Here is a 19,167-nt window from a genome sequence, read left to right as displayed (position 1 = left end):
TCAGAGCTTCGAGGGAATTTATTGAGAGCAGCTTTCATGTATCAAAAGGGTGCTGAGCTTCCTCCATCACCGGCAGGTGTCACAGCTGGTGGTCCCTTTATTGCCACTACTTGGTAGGCCAGACAGCAACGACCACGATAGCCACAAGCAGCAGCAAAATCACCATTATCATCCCTGGAAAACAGAAGCACACGAGCCCCTTTGAGAGACTCACACCAGACGAGCACTGCACATCCATTATGCATCCTCAGAGAGGACAGGGATGCAGCCCTCCAGGAGGCCTGTTCTCTTGGAGCCTTTGGTTTGTGCTTCAACGTGTAACAGGTGTCAGCAGCCCCAGGGTGGGCTGGTGGGTGCAGAAAGGAGGGGCTCCAGGGACGCTGGCGAGTCGGCACCCACCACCTTGCGAGTGCGCCAGCAAAGTGCAGGAGCTCCTGACAGCAGGCCTGGAGGGGGGGACCCGAGGGGACTCCCCACTCAGCATTGGGCGAGGAGGGGTGTGCGCACTCAGCCCCCAGGTCCAGCTTCTGTGTGCAGCCTGGCCCTATTTCCCGTTTGCGCTGATGCAGCAACAGTAAAGCAAAATACTTGAGTTGACAACGATATTCATTCTAGAATCCAGGATCTCTACTCTCCACAGGGCTTTGCCTTTTCTCCTTGAGGCCAAGATACTTACGTCATCCATCTGTAAAAATATCCAAGAGAGGGACTTTTTCTTCATATATAAATTTTTATGTTAGTACTTTTTTTCTGTTTTATTTCCTAACATTTTTGGCTGGGGAAGACAAAGGAGAGCATTGGCCCTCCCAGCCAGTCTGCTCCCTGTGCTCAGCTCTGCCCGCCAGCCCGCCTCACCTCCCCAGCTCATGTGTCTGGCTGGACTTGGGATTGCCTGTTCCCGCGAGACTGATGGAGACCCTGGGGAATACACTTGTCCAGCATGTAATGAGTGCTTAGCACGGCCAGGCACCGAGGCCAGCAGGATCCCGGCAGACAGGAGAGATGGGCATGGCTACCACAAAGGAAGCCGCAATAAACTTACCCCTGAGCTACTGAGGCCCCAAGAGGGAAGCGCGGAGCAGATGCGATCAGGCACCTGGAAATGCTCTCCAAAGGGACAAGAAGTCAAACCCACGAGATCGTGGTGGTGTGGCCACCAGGGCTGCCCACCTCAGACTGCGGCACCGTTGCCAGAAAGGTCAGGGTCCCGAGAATTCAACAGCGTACTTTCTTATAAGAAGCCATTAACACATTATGACCTTATTAGCTGATAGCCACTGGTCATATCTGGCTATTTACATTTCAGTCAATTAAATGGAAATAAAGTGAAAAATTCTGTGTCTCAGTTGCACTAACCCTATTCCAAGTGCGTAAGAGCTACTGGTGGCCAATGGCTCCCACACTGCACGGAGACGATAAAGAACATTTCCATCATCATACAAAGTTCTTTGGACAGAACTGACAGAGTGGGCTGACAGAGTAAGGAGATTTGATTATTCCATTTACCACTGCAGCCCCAGCTTCTCTGAGTGTGCCTGGCGCGGAGACTCAGTCAATGCACATTTGTTGAATCAATGAATGAATGGCTGCTCAGTGTCTTTTCAACACTCACTCTACACTTGGACAGTTTCCCACACTGGGAATTCTGTTTTTTCCCTCTTGTTGAATCAGTTTTGTTAAATTATATTTTTCTGGGAAATTGCCCATTTTTTTCCTGAGTATTCTAAAATACTGGCATAAAACTGGTCATTATTTTCTCGCGATGCACATACTACGCTGTGTCCGTGTCCTCTTCGCCTCTGACTGTGCATCCGTGCGCACCCTCCGGCTCTGCTCTCTTGACTGGTCTGGCTGCAAGTGCGCCTTTTTACTACCCTTTTCCAAGAACAAGTTTGACTTTGCTGATCATCTCTCGTTTATCTGCTGTCTCATTAGTTTCTGCATTTATTTTCCTTATTCCTATTATGCAAATTCAGCCGGTGAACCCTACTATTCAGAGACTTTCTCTGGATTTACTTTACTGTTCTTTCTCTAACTTCTTGAATTGAAAATTAACTCCTTCTTTTTCCATCTTTCTTCTAAATATTACCCCTCTAAACCTATAATTTTGATAGGAAATAATCACTGTTAGATTCCAAATTCTAAATATTTAAGAAATTTCAACAATTTTTCTTTGGCCCAATAATTATTTAGAAGTGTGTTTTAAATTTTCTAGTTATAGTGAAACATACTAACCAAAAAATATATATATTAAATTCTGAGATACTAATACATACACTAATACATATATTTTGATGTGAAAATATCTGTGATTTCTATTGGTGACAAACACCTAAGACCTACTAACACTACTGCAGTCTGTTAACTCCCTTCTTAATTGAAGAAAACGCTAAATCTTAGTTAGAGGTTAGTGAAACTAAGAATGCAATTAGTCGTCTCCTCTGGTTCACAGACCCCCAGGGCTCACTGCGGTTCCGGTAGTGTAAATTTAAAACCCGACCCACGTAAGCCAGCGCATCCATGGTTTCAAATACTAAGAAGTGACAACATATGGCAATCTGTCATCTCCCTGTGACAAGGGGTGCATTTTTCCTAGTACACCCCCTTTCTCTGATGGTCCCATCTTTTCAGAATACTCCCTCTGGGGAACTAAGAACCACCCCCTGCCCCCACTGCCGCCCTGGCTTCATGTGGACATAAACCCAAGTCTCTATGTCAGGCATCAATAAGCTGTGGCCCATGGGCCAAGTCTGGCTTTTGGTCTGTTTCTGTACAACCCATAAGCTAAGAATGGTTTGTATATGATCTAAGAATGGCTTGTATATATTTACAAGGTTGTCGAAAGAAAAAGGAGATGTCGTACTGTCTGCGGTCTGCAAAGCCTAACCTATTTACTGCCTGGCCTTCACCGGAGTGTGCCAGCCCTGCTCTATGTCACTATGGCTGATAACGACCCAGCTGCAGCGTCGGTCCATTCATTTCTGTTCTGGTTTCCAGCTCTCTCTCCATTTATTTCATCTGGGGAGTTCCTTTCTTCCTTGTAAATTCAGCTATGCACTAACATTTTAGGGGGTGTTGTCAAAATTTATCTAGCATTTCAAAATGCTTGTAGTGAGGGGGGTGGTGTGTGTTTGAATATTATCTCCGTCCATCTTCTTGCCAGAACCAGAAGGACAAATCTTTTTGTTCATTTCTGTCTCCAGAAAGGTCTTTAGGTTGATCAAAAGCTCCACTTGGGCAGGAATCCCACTACTTCCTGACAAGGGTGAAGGATTTATATCGCACAACATAAAATAATAACGGAAATGGGGGAAGCAGACGGACCACAGTGGAGTGTCAGGGGCGATGGCTGGCCCCGCAGAGACCAGGCTTGCCCTGAGACAGGGAAGAGCTGAGGTTTCAAGGAAAGGAGAGAGATAATGAGTGGTGTTTCAGGAACAAGCGCTGTCACCTGCTCAGACAGGATCAGAGCCGGGAGGACACTCAAGGAAGAGAAGAAGCTACTCGTGCAGCAAGCATTCTGGACTGAGGCAGCTGCGATGGCCCGAAAGAGAGGCTGATACAAGTGACCTGGAGTTTTCAAGTCAGAGTGATTATGAGAATAGCCGAACAAGTGATGAGAACAAAGAAACCAAGAACAACGGGTTGGGAAGAAGAATCCACACATCCAGTTTTAAACGAACGAGGAGGTCTCAGGGCACTGTGGGCCACTGCACGGGACCGACCTGCCACTCATTTAAGCCAATCCATTCTCCACAATTCAGCTGGAATGGAAATCAGATCTGGCTACTTCCTGGCTTAAAACTCTCCAGTGGTTTAAATTGAAATCCAAACTCTTTGTGGTGGCTTGGTGGGCCCTGTGCAGTCTAGCCTGCCCCCTGAAGCTGCACTCCGTGCCTGTGCTCCAGCCATCCTGGCCTCTGGTTCCCCAGCATGCCGTGCTCCTTCTGGCCTCCCGGCCTTTCCTGATGCCACCCCTTCCACCCAGAAGGCGCTGCCCACCCTTGGCCCAGCGAATCCCTCTTCATCCTTCAACACGCAGCATCAGTGTCATCTCTCAAGGGACTCCGTCTAGACCCCAGTTGACCATGCTCTTGTTGACTCTATCTCTGTAGTGACCCTTCCCAAATCATAAGTTAGGCCCTCAGTCGCTGCCTGTCTCCGTCACTGGAACGGGAGCATCTGTGGCAGGGACTGTGCCTATCTAGTCCACCGCCACAGCCCTGGACCGGGCACAGGGCCCGGCTCACAAAGAAGGCACGGCACACTCTGTTTCACATGAGTAAATTCATATGTGGGCTATCTAGAAGGCACAAGAAGAGCCAATAAAAAAGACACAGAAGCAATAGTCGGTAGTGAGGGAGAAGCTGAGAAAATGTGTCAAGCAGGCCAAGAAAGAGACAATTCAAAAAATGGTCAGCACTGGTCTACGAACACTCCCGAGCCAGCAGGAGGACAGAGAGGAGAGGTCTCAGGCCTGGGCTTCCGGACTGGGACAGCACCCCGCTTGCAGTGGGGAGGGCAGGGCTCCCGGCACTATTACTACAGTGATTTCTCTTTAAGCTGCTAGTCACTCCACTGCAGAAACTGAATCACACAAAGCACGCCCCAGCAAACGTGTGACAGGGCACACAATGCCTGTGAAAAATGAAGATGCACTTCGGCGACTGACAGCAGAGATAGTGTCCCTTGATAAAATGTGATAAAGTGGGTTCTTGTCCCAGGATGAAAAGGGGGACTTTGAGAGCGATGGCAAATAAGACTTCTACATTTTAAACCCTTTCAGAATAACCAGGGGTCCTTTGGATAGGAGATTTTCAATAGGTTTAAGTAAACTTGTGTGCACTGAGGGTCAACTAAGGAAGTCATTTTTAGATGGCAAGTGACAGTGATAAGCAAAAGCCAGTTGCGTCTTTTGGATTCTTTTGGACAAAGAACGGGTGTTTACATACCTTATCACTACGATCTGTTGTCTTTGAGAAGTGTGGCTTTTTTGGAATGGGACCACAGCTCTGACACCTTTCCTGAATGGAGGCTCAACAGGACGTTCCAGAAGGAGTAACCAAGGGTCTTCTTAGAGCTGGGACGCCTCCCTGCCGCAGAGGGAGTACGCACACCCGCCAGGCCCTGCACTGGCTGCCCCGGGTGAGCCTGCACAGCCTTGCTGAATTCTCGGCAGCAAATGACTCACCTCGGCTTCACAGACGAGGGAGCTAAGGTTCTGGAAGGCTCACTCTCCTACTTAAGACCCTACAGCTGGTGGGAGGAAGAGCTAGAATTGGAATCCAGGTGGCAATGAACTCTAGGCCATGATCTTCCCCTTTCTCTGCACAGTACAGGGGGCGGAAGGGCGGGGTGGGGCTGTGCAGTGGTTGGGGAAGAACCTGCTCCCCACAGCGTGAGTTTATCAGGGAGGGAGGCCCAGACTTCTGTGGGCTGCAACACTGGTATAAGGAGTTTCTTCTTCTTTTCCCCCCACCCTATTCTCTCTCCTTTCTCTTCCCTTCCTGCAACTTTTTATGGTGAAAAGCTTTAAACAAATATAAGAATGGACGGAAGAGGATGATGAGCTGTGAGGAACTCATCACTCAGCTTTAACAAAGACTGAGTGGTGGCCAATCTGGTCAACACCCTCTCACCTGCTCCCTGACCCCAGTGCAGTACGAAGCAACTCCCGGGTATATTTCATTAATGATCACTGCAGTATGTATCATTAAAAGAGAAGGCATCATTTAAAAAAAAACCACACCACCACCACCTAAGTCAGAGGGTTGACTACTATTTCTTAGAGACAGAGGCAGGGAAGAGCCTCCACTGTCGTAGGTGCAGGAGCGGCTCCAGCGAGGGGTGCAGGGGTCACCCTGGGGTGGGGCATGAGAAGACTGTGAAGGGTGTTCAGTCACATGTGGAAGAGAGAATGCTCTCTTGCCTCAGACCAGCCCCTAAACCTCAGGGGGTCTAGTCATCCATCCCCTAGCTAAGGAAAAATTGGACATTTCAGAACGAGGAAAGACAGTGAACTTCTGGGAACCTGCCAACTTCTTAAACAATGAATGCTCTTTGCCCACAAGCCCAGCACAGAAACACCTGGTGAGGCTCCGTCCCAAGGGGAGGTGCCCTCCGTGCTTCCTCGGCTCCACACTCGGGCACCGCGGGCCCCTGGCAGGGCGGGCTCGGGCTGCCAAGAGTCAGAGGAGTGGAAAAACATGCCCATTTCCTTTGGTCAGTTCACCAGATGAGTATTACTCAACCACTTACAATATTTACAAGTCCAGCTCACAGCAATTCGAAAAAGATGTGAGAAACCAACCTCTTTTCAAACTGGGAAAGGATATGAAACCCAGTCTCTCAGGAACAGTGTTGTGTTTTCTGAAGATTGTTCATCGGATTAATGGTCCATATTTTTTCCAGTGAAACACTGGAAACCTGCAAATGAGGGAGGCTGTGCTGCCAGCACCTCTGTCGCAGCTGAGTGCAAGCAACAGCTCAGCACTCACTGATGAGGAGGAGGAGGAGGAGGAGGAGGACCTGGCTTTTCTTGAGAGTGAGGGCAGAGCTCTGTATGGGCCACTCCTCCCCTTGGCTGTAGGAAATGCGGGAGATAAGGGTGGTGGGAGGGGGATGGAGGGGCAAGGGGGTGGGAGATAGGGGACATGAAGGGGCAAGTTTATCTGGAACTCTTTTTATCTTTTTTTTTTTTTTTTTTTTTATCAGAAGGAAAGCCATACTGGTTACCTGTTGTTGGTCGTTTTGAAACAAAATATATATTCTCTTACTGTCTGGCTGGTTCTTCACATTGGGGAAGTCATGGCCAGCAAACAAGTCTCACAGAGCTCACCGCCTCTGCAGACCCCTGGAGGACATTTACGAAAGGACCCTGCAGCTGTTCCCCCGACTGCGCGCATCAGTAGGTGACATTTGCTTATGTATTAACCGGTTCATTCCACCGACCAAACACATGTTTCACAGCAGACTCCTGAGTTAGGGTGGGAATAAGCAGGAGAGAAGACAAAACTGGAATATTTGTTTTCAAAAGTTCATGTAAATGTTCCCTCTAATCCCATTATTGGGCAAATAAGCTAAGAAAAGAGTAGACGCCAGCAGAGAAGGTGAACATATTTACACTTTGATTCTCAGATTGAATTGCAGTTACCCTTGAGATCACCCCTTGGCCTAGACCTGCCTGTTCTGCAGCTTCCTGTTTCGCTAGTCGGTCACAGGGCCCAGGCACTTGCCTCCTCCCTCCAGCTGCCACCAAGCTCAGCTGCACTGGGGAAACCATCACAGGGTCGGGTTTGCCCAGATGCAGGTGCGGGGGACAGGCTCCTAGTGCCCCACTGAATATATTTCTCATCACCACTCCAAGGTGCTTTCATTAAAATGCTGTGTCCTCACCTGGCCCTCACCGCTCCCTCCAGGCTTTCCCTCCCCTGTTCCTGGGACAGCGGCCTCCCCAGCTCCTCAGCCACTTCCCTTCCCCACCCTCCCCCAGGTCCAAGGGGTGGGACTTGGATCAGATGCCGCCCCCGACCCCCCAAGCTGCTCAGCCCCTGAGGGAAGCATGGCTCCCCCACACAGAGAAGCATCGACAGCCAGCCAGGCTCCTGCTCTCCAAGGACTGTCCTCCATCTGTGCATTCTTACGTTATTTATCACTATTTCTTTCCTTCAGTCACAGGTTCTCCGAGCACAGGGCTCGTGTTGGTCAGATGTGGTGGAAGCTGGTGGTTTTGGGAGTCAGGGAGACCTGACTTCAGACCTGTTACTTTCCAGCTATGAGACGCTGGGGAAGTTCTTTAACTCTGAATTCTGCCACGTGGAAAATAAGCGTGAAAGTGCTGATGTCGTAGGCTTGTTGTGAGGGTTCAGTACGATGGAGTACATGAAACTTCCAGAACATAACCCGCACCCCATAAACAGGAGCCATGGCGACAACGATTATTCCTGCTCGTTAACCCACTGCCCAGGAATGGGGCCTTGCGTACGGCAGATGCTCCACTAACAGCCTGTGAGAGAGCTGGCCTCCCGGCTTTACAACAGAAATAAAATGTCATTCATTCCAAAAGACCAGGAAGAGGAGTGAACATAGAGGAGCACCTGGGTAGCATTTGGTGCAGGAACAGAGAGCCCAGTTCTAGCTGGGGCCTGGAGGTGAGGACGGGCATCCAGGAAAGGCTGGAAGTTCAGGGTGGACTATCTGGCAGCATCCGTTTCGGCTAGTAGCCACCGCAAGGGCAGCTGTGCCGGGCGAGATAGTCGGGGGCGTGCAGAGCACAGCCAAGCGGACGCCAGGTGAGCGAAGCTGTGAAAAACCGCCCTGTGAAAGGCCTTTGAGGGAGGGAAGGGCAGGGCAGGGACACGCATTGAGGACGGAGGACGGGTCCAGGGTCGAAGGCAGGAGGAGAGGCTAAAGCAGACCCCGGGGGGCCTGGAAACTGCAGGAAGCCTGAGGCAGTGCCCCACCTTGCAACCTGCTCCACGGTGTGCAGCTGACTGTGTGCAGCTGTGTGAGAGGACTGGTGGACAGAGACTTGGGGCTGGGAGCTGGGCACTTCCGCTCTGACGGCACAGACAGTAATGGGAGTGACAACCAAAGTAAAACAGCAAGAACAAAAGTGGAAATAAAGAGGAGCTACTGTCACGCCACACGGCGCACGTGCACACGACGTGGACGGTGCTTAGATCCCTCACTATTCTTGCCACAAGACAGTGAGGCCGGCAGAACGAAAACCTCCCCCTGGTGTGTAGGTGGGAAAATGGGAGCTCAGCGGTCAATCGTGCCACTCAGCCCTTAAGAGAGACCCATGGAGGCAGGAGGCTGGCCGCTGGCAGCAGGTCGGGCTTTGGGCAAATGGCCACATTCTCTTGGGAGGGAGAGTTGCAGAGCTGGGAGCAACCTGGGCAGCCAGGGCTCAGGAAGGGAGGGGCTACCTGGGAGTCCTGTGGATGGGTGGGGGGGGGAAGCCCATGGTGACACCAAAGTGAGAGTGTAACCGCAGAAGTGCCAGTGCGACTTCTCAAAGAAATACATTGGAAGCCGAAGAATTGGGCTAGAATCTGCCTGTGTTCTGGTTCTGACTGAAAACAAAGAAAACTGGAATTAAACACTTCCTAAATTTTCACTGGGTTTATGTCACACTGACCGGATGTGTTTGTGCCTGTGTCTTTCACCGAGATTACAGCCCAGAACACAGCCGAGGGGGAAGAGGCAGGAGCGGGAACTCCAGCCGGGCTGAGCCTCAGTGAGCAAGTTCCCCAGCATCTCCACACCCCGCTTTCCAGGGCTCAGTGGGGGACACATCTCCTAAGGGTGCAGGAGGCTTACGTGGGTGCGTGGCCAGTGCCGCCTACACGCTGGCTCTGTTCTGAAAAGTACAGGCTTCTTGAAGGCAGAAACCATGGTCTTCTCTGAGGTAACTCTTTGGAGTGGCAAGCCAGGTGCCCCAAGTGTGTCGAGGCTGTATTTGTGCTGAGGTGACACAGGGAGGGCGGAGGCACCTTCTTCAGGCTGGCAACTCAGCCCTGTCGTCTGAAGGCCCAGGCCCCATCTGGGGAGAAGTCACTTCCCCCGTCCCTGGGCTGGGGCCCCATTTCAATGCAGACAGGAGGCAATGCTCTGTGTAAATGGAAAAACTTGCAAAGAATCAACAAGAGAACAGTGTAGATAGAGACATCTGGGGGCCAGAGAGCGTGAAACATTCTCAGCAGGAAGCAGGAATCAGGAAAGGTGACCTGAGAGGAGTGGGGGTGGGGAGGACAAAAGAAAGGGCTTGCCTAGAAACAGGAAATTAAAAGGGATTAAGACTGCACAAGACGGGCAGAGGAGCTAGATGGCGGTTCGCAGGGTCCAGGCAGCAGGTGGCTGGGTCACAGCCATGAGGGTGGTGAGGCGAACCCTCGGTCAGCGGGGCCACCACGTGACAGCGTGTCTCGCCAGCCCAGGGAGAGTCAGGTCGCAAGGAGGGGTCAGACTTGTTAGTCAAGCTGTCCCAGTGGGCAGCTGACCAAGGGCGCCGTGCTGAGAGTTCGACTGACCCACACTGAAACCACTCTCAGCAAATGCGTACCGAGTGCCCACTGTGGCTCAGGAACAATGGGCGCCAGGGCACACGCTGGCTCGTTGAGCGGCTCCTGGTCTCACAGCAGAGGCAGAAAAGTCAACCCACCCGCCTCCCCAAAACAAACCCGAGAGCTCTGCAGATGGTACCTTCCGCAGAGGGAGTCTGCAAAAGCTCAGCCATTACTGTTGCTCCCCGCACAGAGAGTGCTGACGAGTTTCTAGGCCCCATCCCTGTTCCGAAAGTGTTAGTCATTTCCTCTCCCTGAAATAAGTGCAGCCTGGCCATCACCACGATTCAACAGCAGAATTCAATTGCAAGTAGATAATCCTTCATATCGGCAATCAGAAGCAGCTGATGATGCGTTGTCAAGTCAATAATTTAATGCCAATTCTCTGAAGCTATCAATAGTTGCTAAGAAATATCCCCTTGGTGTGCTGTGAGTTACTCCCGGGAACGCAACTCTGCCTGGAGTCTGGCAGGAACTCAAGTGTCTCTGAAAAGACAGTCAGGAACTCTGCTGTGGATGTCTTGTTTTGACAATTCCCTCTTGACTAAGTGTCAAAAGATTTCTGGATGGCTCCAGTCAGGCTGTGAATTCACCATTACGGCCCCTTCATCTGTGCCGTTCGGACTGGGAACATCACCTGGCATCAATTAGGGGTGCCAGGCAAGGCGGCAGGAGGGCGCTGCCGCAGAAGTTCTAACTCAGGTGCTGCAAGGCAGGGCGGAGAGGGGCGGCGTTGATCAAGAGAATCCTTTCCAATGTGCCAAATGCTTATGCATCTGATTTTTTTTAAAGGGAATCGTTTGACCAAGATGCAAAAGGCTACTGGGTGGTAGGTCTGAACTGAGTGTGTGTGTGTGGGGACGGGGGGCAGTGGCCATGTCTGCTCCACTCGACTCTGCCTCATGCACACGCTGAGGGGTCCAAGTGAGGCTGACCACACTCTCTCCTCCAGGAATTCTGGCTTTTGGACGAGCAGTGTTGGGGCTCAGTCACAGTAGGTGTGCTAGTCCAGAGGGGTGGTCCACAAACTCAGGCCAGAAGGTCACAGTACGTGCCTTTGTTCCGACTCTTCCTGAGACGTGGCTGGCCCAATTATCCCTTAGATTCTGGCAAGTAACCCAACACCATTCAAATAAATTACATGTTCTTCAACCTAAATGAGCCAGAGTCATTTCCTCTTACTTGTAACCAAGACCTTTCGGTAAAGACACCATCCGCACAAGTAACTGTCTCTCATTATTTGCAAAAATAGGAGCAGCATGAGAACAATCTCACTTTACTGATTTAATGCTGAAAGGCGTTGCTTCTCTGAGGCAACGGCATTGCTTCTCTGAGCATGCGGCCTGGTGTTGCACCCAGCACCCAACTGTGAACGGGCCAAGGCTCCAGCTGAAACATCTCTCGCTGAGAAGAGCCTGCTCAGACCCCGCGCTCTTCTCTTTCACAGCCACACAGCCTACGATGTTACAGGCACTGTTTGATTAGGGCTGCGGGTGCTCAGAAGAGTCCGAGGGAGCTGGAGATGCACTCACGCTCTGGGGCAAGCGGTGTTTGGAGTGAAGGTCGGGGCAAGAGACCTCCCCCCTTGGGGACCCCCCTTCCCTCAGGGCACACTGTGTGGAGCCCATGGGTCCCGGGTGAATGCACACTGTTCCTGCCACCACACTGCTCTTCGTAAGAGCCACACCTGCCACCATGAGGGGTGTCGGGCCCTTTGTATACATTATATTCATTCACACATTGAGTTGCTCAATAAATGCTTAATCCACAAATGGAAGAGAAGGTCCCCACTCCTGATGTGGTTAGGAAAGCAAACACAACACTGATACCCTGGATCTGCACCTCTATTGGCTTCTGATGTATGTGACAAATATTGACTGAGCCCATACAGGGTTCCCGGCACCGGTCTAGGTGCTGGGGACACAGCAATGGACAAAACAGACAGGAATCCCTAACCTCACCGAGTTGCTGTACGTGCGCGTGTGTTGAGGGGTATGGTGGGTGAAGAGTAATGGGCTAGAAGGCCATAAATGCTCCAAAGAAAAACACAGCTTATCTCCCTTCCTACGAAAATGCTAGGTGGTTGCTCACAGGCATGCATCCCTTTCCCCTGGGGCTCCGGGAACGTATGGGAGGCAGGAGCGCTAACGCTTTCCAGAGACCGGCCGGCCCACAGTGGGATTTGGAAACACAGTGTGGGTAAGATTAGGGTGCCTTCCTGCGTGGCACCAGGAAACTGCCATCCCTGAATGTTAATAATATGTAAGCTTAGAAATAACACATTACGAGCGTTGGTTGGAATGAAGAGTGATGTAATGACAACTGGAAACAGAAAAGGGACTTATTATGGAGTGTAGAAAGGAGGGCTGGAGAGGAGGGACTTGCCAATGGGTGCCTGGCCCTCTCCAGGGCGGGGTGGGCGCCCTGGTCAGTGACCTCTGCATCTGCCCAGTCTGTGGGAGCAGTGGTGTCACGAGAAGAAGCGGAACCCTGCGGCCGTTCCTGTGCCCGGTGGAAAGTGTGCGTCCTAAGCTGTTGGCTGCCGCCAGCACTGGGGCCATTTCACTTTGTAGCGGCTCTGGCTGAGCATCACCACGTGCTGGCCGCCAGCTGGTTGCTAAAGTCAAACGGGAGCCAGGTTGTGGTGGGGGAAATAGGGTGGGTAACAGACACAAGATGTCCCCAGAAGTTTGCAGGAATCCGGGCAAATGCATTTCAGTTAAAGTGGGAGTTGCGAGCACCCCCTCTGGGACTTCGGGTGGAGGGCCCCTGGGTCATCCTGGAGGCCACATCTGCCCCCACCTCATCCCAGCATTCCTGTGGCCTCCAAGGTAACATGGATTATATATAACCAAGAGCCACAGTGGGGAGGGCAGAAGAAAGATGACTGTTAAGAGCTGTGGGAGAAAAGAAAAATAAGGGCTGGACAGAGCAGCCAGACGTGGTCCTTTCACTTTAAGAGCCGAGCCTTTTTGCAAATAACCAGAACATATGTCATGACCGCTCACTTTGGCTGCGAGGCTGGTCCTCACTGTTGGGGCAGAAAAATTAGCTCCGCTGTGTTCAAAGGGTCACACCTGCTTTCAAGTGGTCACTGTTAAGCGACTGTAAGCTCTCTGTCCCACCAACTTCCCCCACCGTGTGCATCAGTCCCCAAGGGTGCAGTGAATGACAGAGGATGAGAACCTGTGTGTGTGCATGAACACGAGCTTTCCCTCTTTGGGAGGCCGTGTGTATAGCACACCAACTAGGGCTGCAACCTGGGCGGAGGAGCCAGAGGGCTTGCTTGCATTCAAATCACCGCGCGGTCACCTGGGTAAGGGATCCAATCCCCTGAGCCTAAAATCAGGCGAGTACCACCAACCCTCAGCTCCCACAGCGGTCATGGAGAAGAAAGGAGGTAAAAGCTTAGTGCCAGGTGTACGGCCTGGCACGTGGCGTGTTGTCAGTTGACGTTAGCTGCTCTTACTACCTACTGGAAACTGTTCTTGCTACAAACGGAGCGTTCACAGTCATAAATGGGGAGAGGACACTGATCTGCCCCCTCTCCATTAGCACCTCAGCCACCCGCGCCTTCTCCACTGCACAGCGCTAAGCATGGGAGGAAGGGAGGGCTTCTGGGGAGAAGCTGGCCAGCTTCCTGCCTTCAGGTGCGACCAGCGCCAGTGCAACCACACTGGCTGCCACACTCTCCTTGAAAATCTTCTCTGCCTCACTCTCCAAAAACTCCATCGTGAAATAAGATTTTGAAATTTATGCTTGTGTAAATTCTTCTAACAACCTATGTGCCTAAATGTATACAAATACCTAAAGTGAGAGCGTGGCGATTGTGCTTGCTCTGTCAGAGGGAGGGGTGTCTTCCTCTCAGAGTGCGCCCGCCCACTCACTCGTGTCTGCCTCCTCCACAGGCCCTGGGATGCTAATTCTGGGACGTTGCTGCAGTGAGGGGCCTGGGGGCAGGGATGGCGCAAAGACTACCAGGCTCACTGGTCTGCTGCTAGTTTTTCATTAGTGGCAGGAAGACAGGCAGCAGAGTTGTGAGCCCCATGGGCAGCCCAGGGCTGGTAGAGTGAGAACAAAAAAGAGACTTGGAAGCTGCTCTGCACTGGGTCATGGAAAAAGGGCCTCCTACCAAAAGTAGCACCAGGCTTGCAGTGGGATCTAGGAAATACGCAGGCACCACAGGGACATACGGGCTGCTGAGCTCCGACACCAAATGCATGGTGACACTACAGGGGACACTACACTACGGGGAAGGACACTACACCTGGGCATGGGGAGTGCTGCACTGGTGACACCTCCACTCAGTGCTACGTTCAAACGCTTTCACCACCCCCAGACACCCTCCTGTGGACAGCATGCCGTCTGAGAGCCACCGATCCGCTCAGTGCCGCTGAGTGCGGTGCCAACCCTCTGTGTAGCAGCACACGGCAGGGGTGCCCGAGCAAACCTCCAAAACCCTCTGACACTGTGCAGCTTTGGTGATGTCACCAATGAACCCCCTGAGAAAAACGGACAAGATCCCTGGCTGTACATTCCAGAATATGATTGGCCTAAAAACTATTGAGCAAGAGTTCTGCTGGCAGGAAGGATGCGTGGAGGTATGTGAGGCCCAAGGATTCCTGCAGCAGAGCTGAGACCGGGAAGCAGTGACAGCTGAGGGACACGGACTGGAATCCTCTCACAAGCAATGCGGCTTACATCATTTTTTAAGGATAAGGCAGTCTAGGTAGAAGTCCCCCTCTCCCCTCCTCGGAAGGTGGTCAGTGTGTAAGGCGCTTGAGTAGACCATAAAAATACAGTCACACAAAGACGCATTGATACCACAACTGAGTGTCGTGGGTCACATAATGGCCTGTTCCAGCCAGTATCAGGTGTTTGCCTATCACGTACCAGGCAAAACCCACAGAATATCTGCCCTTCAAATGTGTGTTGTTAGTGCAAATAATAAAGGTGTTCGAAGATAATATTAAAATGATGTCACCACCTTCTCATCCACTCTTCTGAAAAAAGTGTAACAGACCATTCAAAATGTTAGACTTGGCTTTGAAATATTTGTAGACTTACGAGGTCTCTCAGATATTTCAGAAGTCATTTCAAAGGAAAATAGAAAAGCTGGATGATGACACATTCCCCATGAAGTGACCCAGTTTCGCCCCTTGGCCTCTCATTCCCACACGCCACCCTCCCTGCAGCCCTGAGCCTTGCCAGGGACCATCACCGTCTCCAAAGCCCTGTGTCAGCTTCTGCACACCCAGCCCAAGATCCGCTTTAGGCCTCAGCTCACTCATGCTCCCTCCCCACTGACGCACGGCTCTCCAGCCCAAGGCCGCCTCGCGATTGCTTTTGCTAGGCTCTCCTAAACAGTGAGCCCACAAAAATAAACGTGCTCCTCGAGTAAAGTAACAACGGACTGGGTGCATGATTCAAGTCCGTGAGTTCTCCGAGAGGACAGACCATGTGTTTCCATGTCTGTGTCCCAGCAAGGGATACGCAGGGGGCCAGCAGAGACGTCATTTAATACACACTCAACATGTTTTTGTGTTTCGGTTGATTGGACTCACTTATTTAGATTGTTTAGACTCAGATATTGCTTGGATATTAAGAGTCACCGGTACGGATTTCAAATGACATTTTTACTTGGTGGTAGTTAATGTAGGGATGTTCTAGTAGCTAGAACAGTGCTTGGCACATAGTAAGTGCTCAATAACTATGTGTTGAAAATGAATGAATGAGTGAATGAATGAATGCATGAAAGAGTATGAACTATCAATGAAACGGGTTATTAAGGAACATTGGTTCTAAAGAACTACAAAAGGATACAAGTGAAGTAAGTACAGTTGGTATTGCCAAACTCAAAATAACATATTACCCATTAGTGGTTAGTAATTTGAATTTAAAACTCTAGGATAATATATTCTAAATGCATCTTTCAAATAAATGAACAGTTACATGTTAGTGAAACGGTGGGGTTTTACCAGATGTTCATGGGTCTCTTTCTAATGCAGATGATTCAGACTCAGAATTCTCAGCCAAGTGGACCCTTTTTGTATCGAATCCAAAAGTTCCAGTTCAGATTGCACTCATTCCCTGTGAGTTTTTATCACCCTCTGTTTGCAGATGTTCCTGAGAAGGTTATTTCCAAAATCACCTGCTGCTAGAAAGGTGATGTTAGAGCAATGCTACTCTCAGCATGGCCTCAGGTGCATCAGCATCACCTGAGAGCCGGTTAGAATGGGAACTTCAACACCTACTGAGCCTGAGGCCCTGGGGTGGGGGCCAGGAAGCTGGGGGTGAACAAGCCCTCCATGTACTTCTCCTGACACTAAAGTTTGACACTGGGTTACCAGGTAGCATCGAAAGTTCACTAGATGTTCTCTGCTCCATGTAATCAAATGTCATCTGTTAGCCGACACGAAGAGCTGTGGCTTTCTCTGGGCACTACAAAGACAATGAGTTGGGGTCCCCAGCTGGTAGGGCCACTGTCCTGGGGGCAAAAGAGGCACCGAATGACTGTCCTTGCTGGAGACACACAGCCGCACAAGGAAGCGCAGCAGCCGGTTTGTGTTTGACACACAAACTCGTTTTGCTGTCACAGTTCACCCCCAGCCCCACTCCCAGAGTGGTGCGGCCTCAGTTCCTCGGACGGATGTGGTTCTGTTGTGAGGAGGTCTGCAGGACCAGAGCAGCAGCTGAAGTGGCCAGAAGACTGCTCTCACTTACGTAAAAAGAGACTCAGTGAAGCATCTGCACTGGACTGCCAGACTTTTCTATTGAGCATCAGGCTGAGCCAAATGGTTTTCACTGCTGAGGAACTCTGACCCTCTCCTTGGCCACAGAAGCCCAAGAAAAGGCCCAAGAAGAACCTGAGGTGAGAACTACACAGCGGGAAGGAGCTGGTGTGATGTGTTTCAGACGCAATCGCTGGACGCCAGTGGGCCAGTGTGACAGTATGTCCCCACATCAGGGGCCCAGTCTTGGATAGCATTTGTATTCCTAGCACACCCGAAGAATGAAGATTTGGGATGCTGAAGCACTGGGTGCAAAGTAAGTGGAGGGGAGGTGCTTTGTCACTCATGCACAGCTAGCCGCACTGCCTGCCACCCCAGAGCATGCCGGAGAGCTTGTGCTAAAGCAGCCTTCCTCCAGCACTGGGTGGGGGGTGAGGAAATGGGAGAGGGAACGTCCAGTGATTAGTTCCGTATGGTCCTGACATTCTTGAAGTACACTCTTTACACCCCCTGGAACACTTCTGCATTCCTGATAGCAGGACTGCAATGTAAGGTTTTTCCGTCCCGAGCACTGTCTTTTATGGACTCCCCGCAACATCCTAGGAGCGAGACTTGCCTTCCCTCCCTCTTCACGCCCCTCCTCACCACGGCCACGCTCTCCACGCCATTCCTTGTTCTCTTTCTAAGAATGCAATAAACATTTCAGCACAATCTTTTCAATCCACATTATTTATAATATTCTGAACATCCATCGAGCCTGGCTAGAATGCTAAGCAATAAATCAAGCTTAACAACAACAAAAGAGGAAGGGAGAAAAAATCACCCTTTGGCTGGGCTAAAGCCTGAGACATTTCATTCCCCAAAGGGTTTAGTTATGTTAGGGAAAGCGAGATGGGGATGAGACTCAAGGTTTAGAATGACAGAGCCAGGAACTCGAATCTATAGGCATAATCATAACTGTGTAGAAATCTCAAACAAACTTACCTCTCAGGGGTGTCAGGAGGAGAAATGAGATACGTGGGAAGCACTCTGAGTGCTGAATGAAAGCAACTGGAGCCCAGTTCTCCTTTTTGGGCCTGAAAGGTCATCTTCTTGGAATGAAGAGGCTAAGAGTTCTCCTCCTCCACTGGAGCCCCCGGCCTTGCCCGAATGTGGGTCGGGGAGCCTTCAAAGGGGGCCAGCGCCAGGGCCCAGGCAGGCAGAGTGAGTACGGCGCCTGGACACTAGGCCCCAGCTCCGCTAGCAGCGACCCTCCCCACCCCTCCCGCCCCACCCAGGGAGGACCACTCCAGGCCACACACAGCCAGAGGTCTCTCCACAGAAGATTCCACTCCTGCCCGGGGGCGGGAAATGGAACTTGACCCACACCCATACTGTGTGGCGCTATGCGGGTTTATATAGTCTGACTTTCTCCTCACAAAGAGAGTCTGGCTCAAGAGCTCGCTGATGATTTCGAAATTTATCTAAACAAACGTGGAGGCCAGCATAGGCTATTGGCTAATTGCATAATTGGCCTGAGGCCTTCCTGCCTTGGCGACTTCCCCACTCATTCCAAACCTGGCCCTGGAAATCCAAGCTGCTCGGTCTTGCCACGGAGCAGGCGTGTGTTTACGTGGCTGGGCCTCAACTTCACGACTCTGCTCGTGTATAGTCTGTCGTGCTTGCCAATCTGCTCAGAAGTGGTCTCTTCTGACAGTTTCCTGGATATGAGGGCTGCAGCTTTTCCATTCTTGTTGAGTGGCACTGAGTATAAGATTGGAGTAACCGCATCACACCCCCCTTTTTATCATTGTAGGCTCACGCTGGTGCTGGGAAAGGACCGCAATGAGTTGGTCATGAGACTTTTCTCCAAGAAAGTCAGGCGAGAAAGTGACTTTTCTTACTAAAATTGTCAAGGTTGCCGACGAGTCTAGCTTCACCACTCTCCCATTTTGCATTTCAACCTGATTTACTCTTCATGTAGGACAGATTTTGTCGCCCACTTGCTGGATTGGGTCCCACCAACGTTCTAAAAGGTCCTAGCACCAGCTTTGCTTTGTTCATCACTTCCACCAGTGCCCAAAACACGAACAAAGCCAACTCTGTTGATGGTGTCCACGTTTGTTTAAAAAGCTTTCTAAAATACCACAACTTCTTTACCGGGTCCCTGCATCACAGGAGCCACACACTCCTCATGGCTCGACCATCACAGTTAATGGTCCGTTCACAACTCCTGCTTTGTTTGCGTCTGACCGCACGGACCTTCTCCTTCCTCCAGACAGTCAGCACTGAGGGGCCCGCCCAGCCCTCCAGGCTTCCTCCTCACTGGGTTCCCACTCTCACTCCTAGCATCCACGGGGACTTCCCTTCTTAGCTCTCAGCTCCTCAGC

General features: G+C 51.1%; 1 protein-coding gene across 1 annotated transcript in view; it reads right to left on the bottom strand.

Annotated features, from left to right (window-relative positions):
- The window catches only part of STX8 (syntaxin 8), a 253,724-nt gene continuing 234,557 nt past the window's right edge, over nucleotides 1-19,167 (bottom strand). The window contains exon 8 of the mRNA XM_024564833.3: nucleotides 1-174. Within this exon, the coding sequence (XP_024420601.3) occupies nucleotides 107-174 (68 nt within the window). The 3' untranslated portion in view covers nucleotides 1-106. The remainder of the gene's footprint in view (nucleotides 175-19,167) is intronic.

The sequence above is a fragment of the Desmodus rotundus genome, chromosome 9 (genome assembly GCF_022682495.2).
Source record: "Desmodus rotundus isolate HL8 chromosome 9, HLdesRot8A.1, whole genome shotgun sequence".
Classification (NCBI taxonomy): Eukaryota; Metazoa; Chordata; class Mammalia; order Chiroptera; family Phyllostomidae; genus Desmodus; species Desmodus rotundus.
The sequence above is the reverse complement of the archived record's forward strand: the minus strand, read 5'-3'. Positions and strand labels throughout refer to the sequence as shown.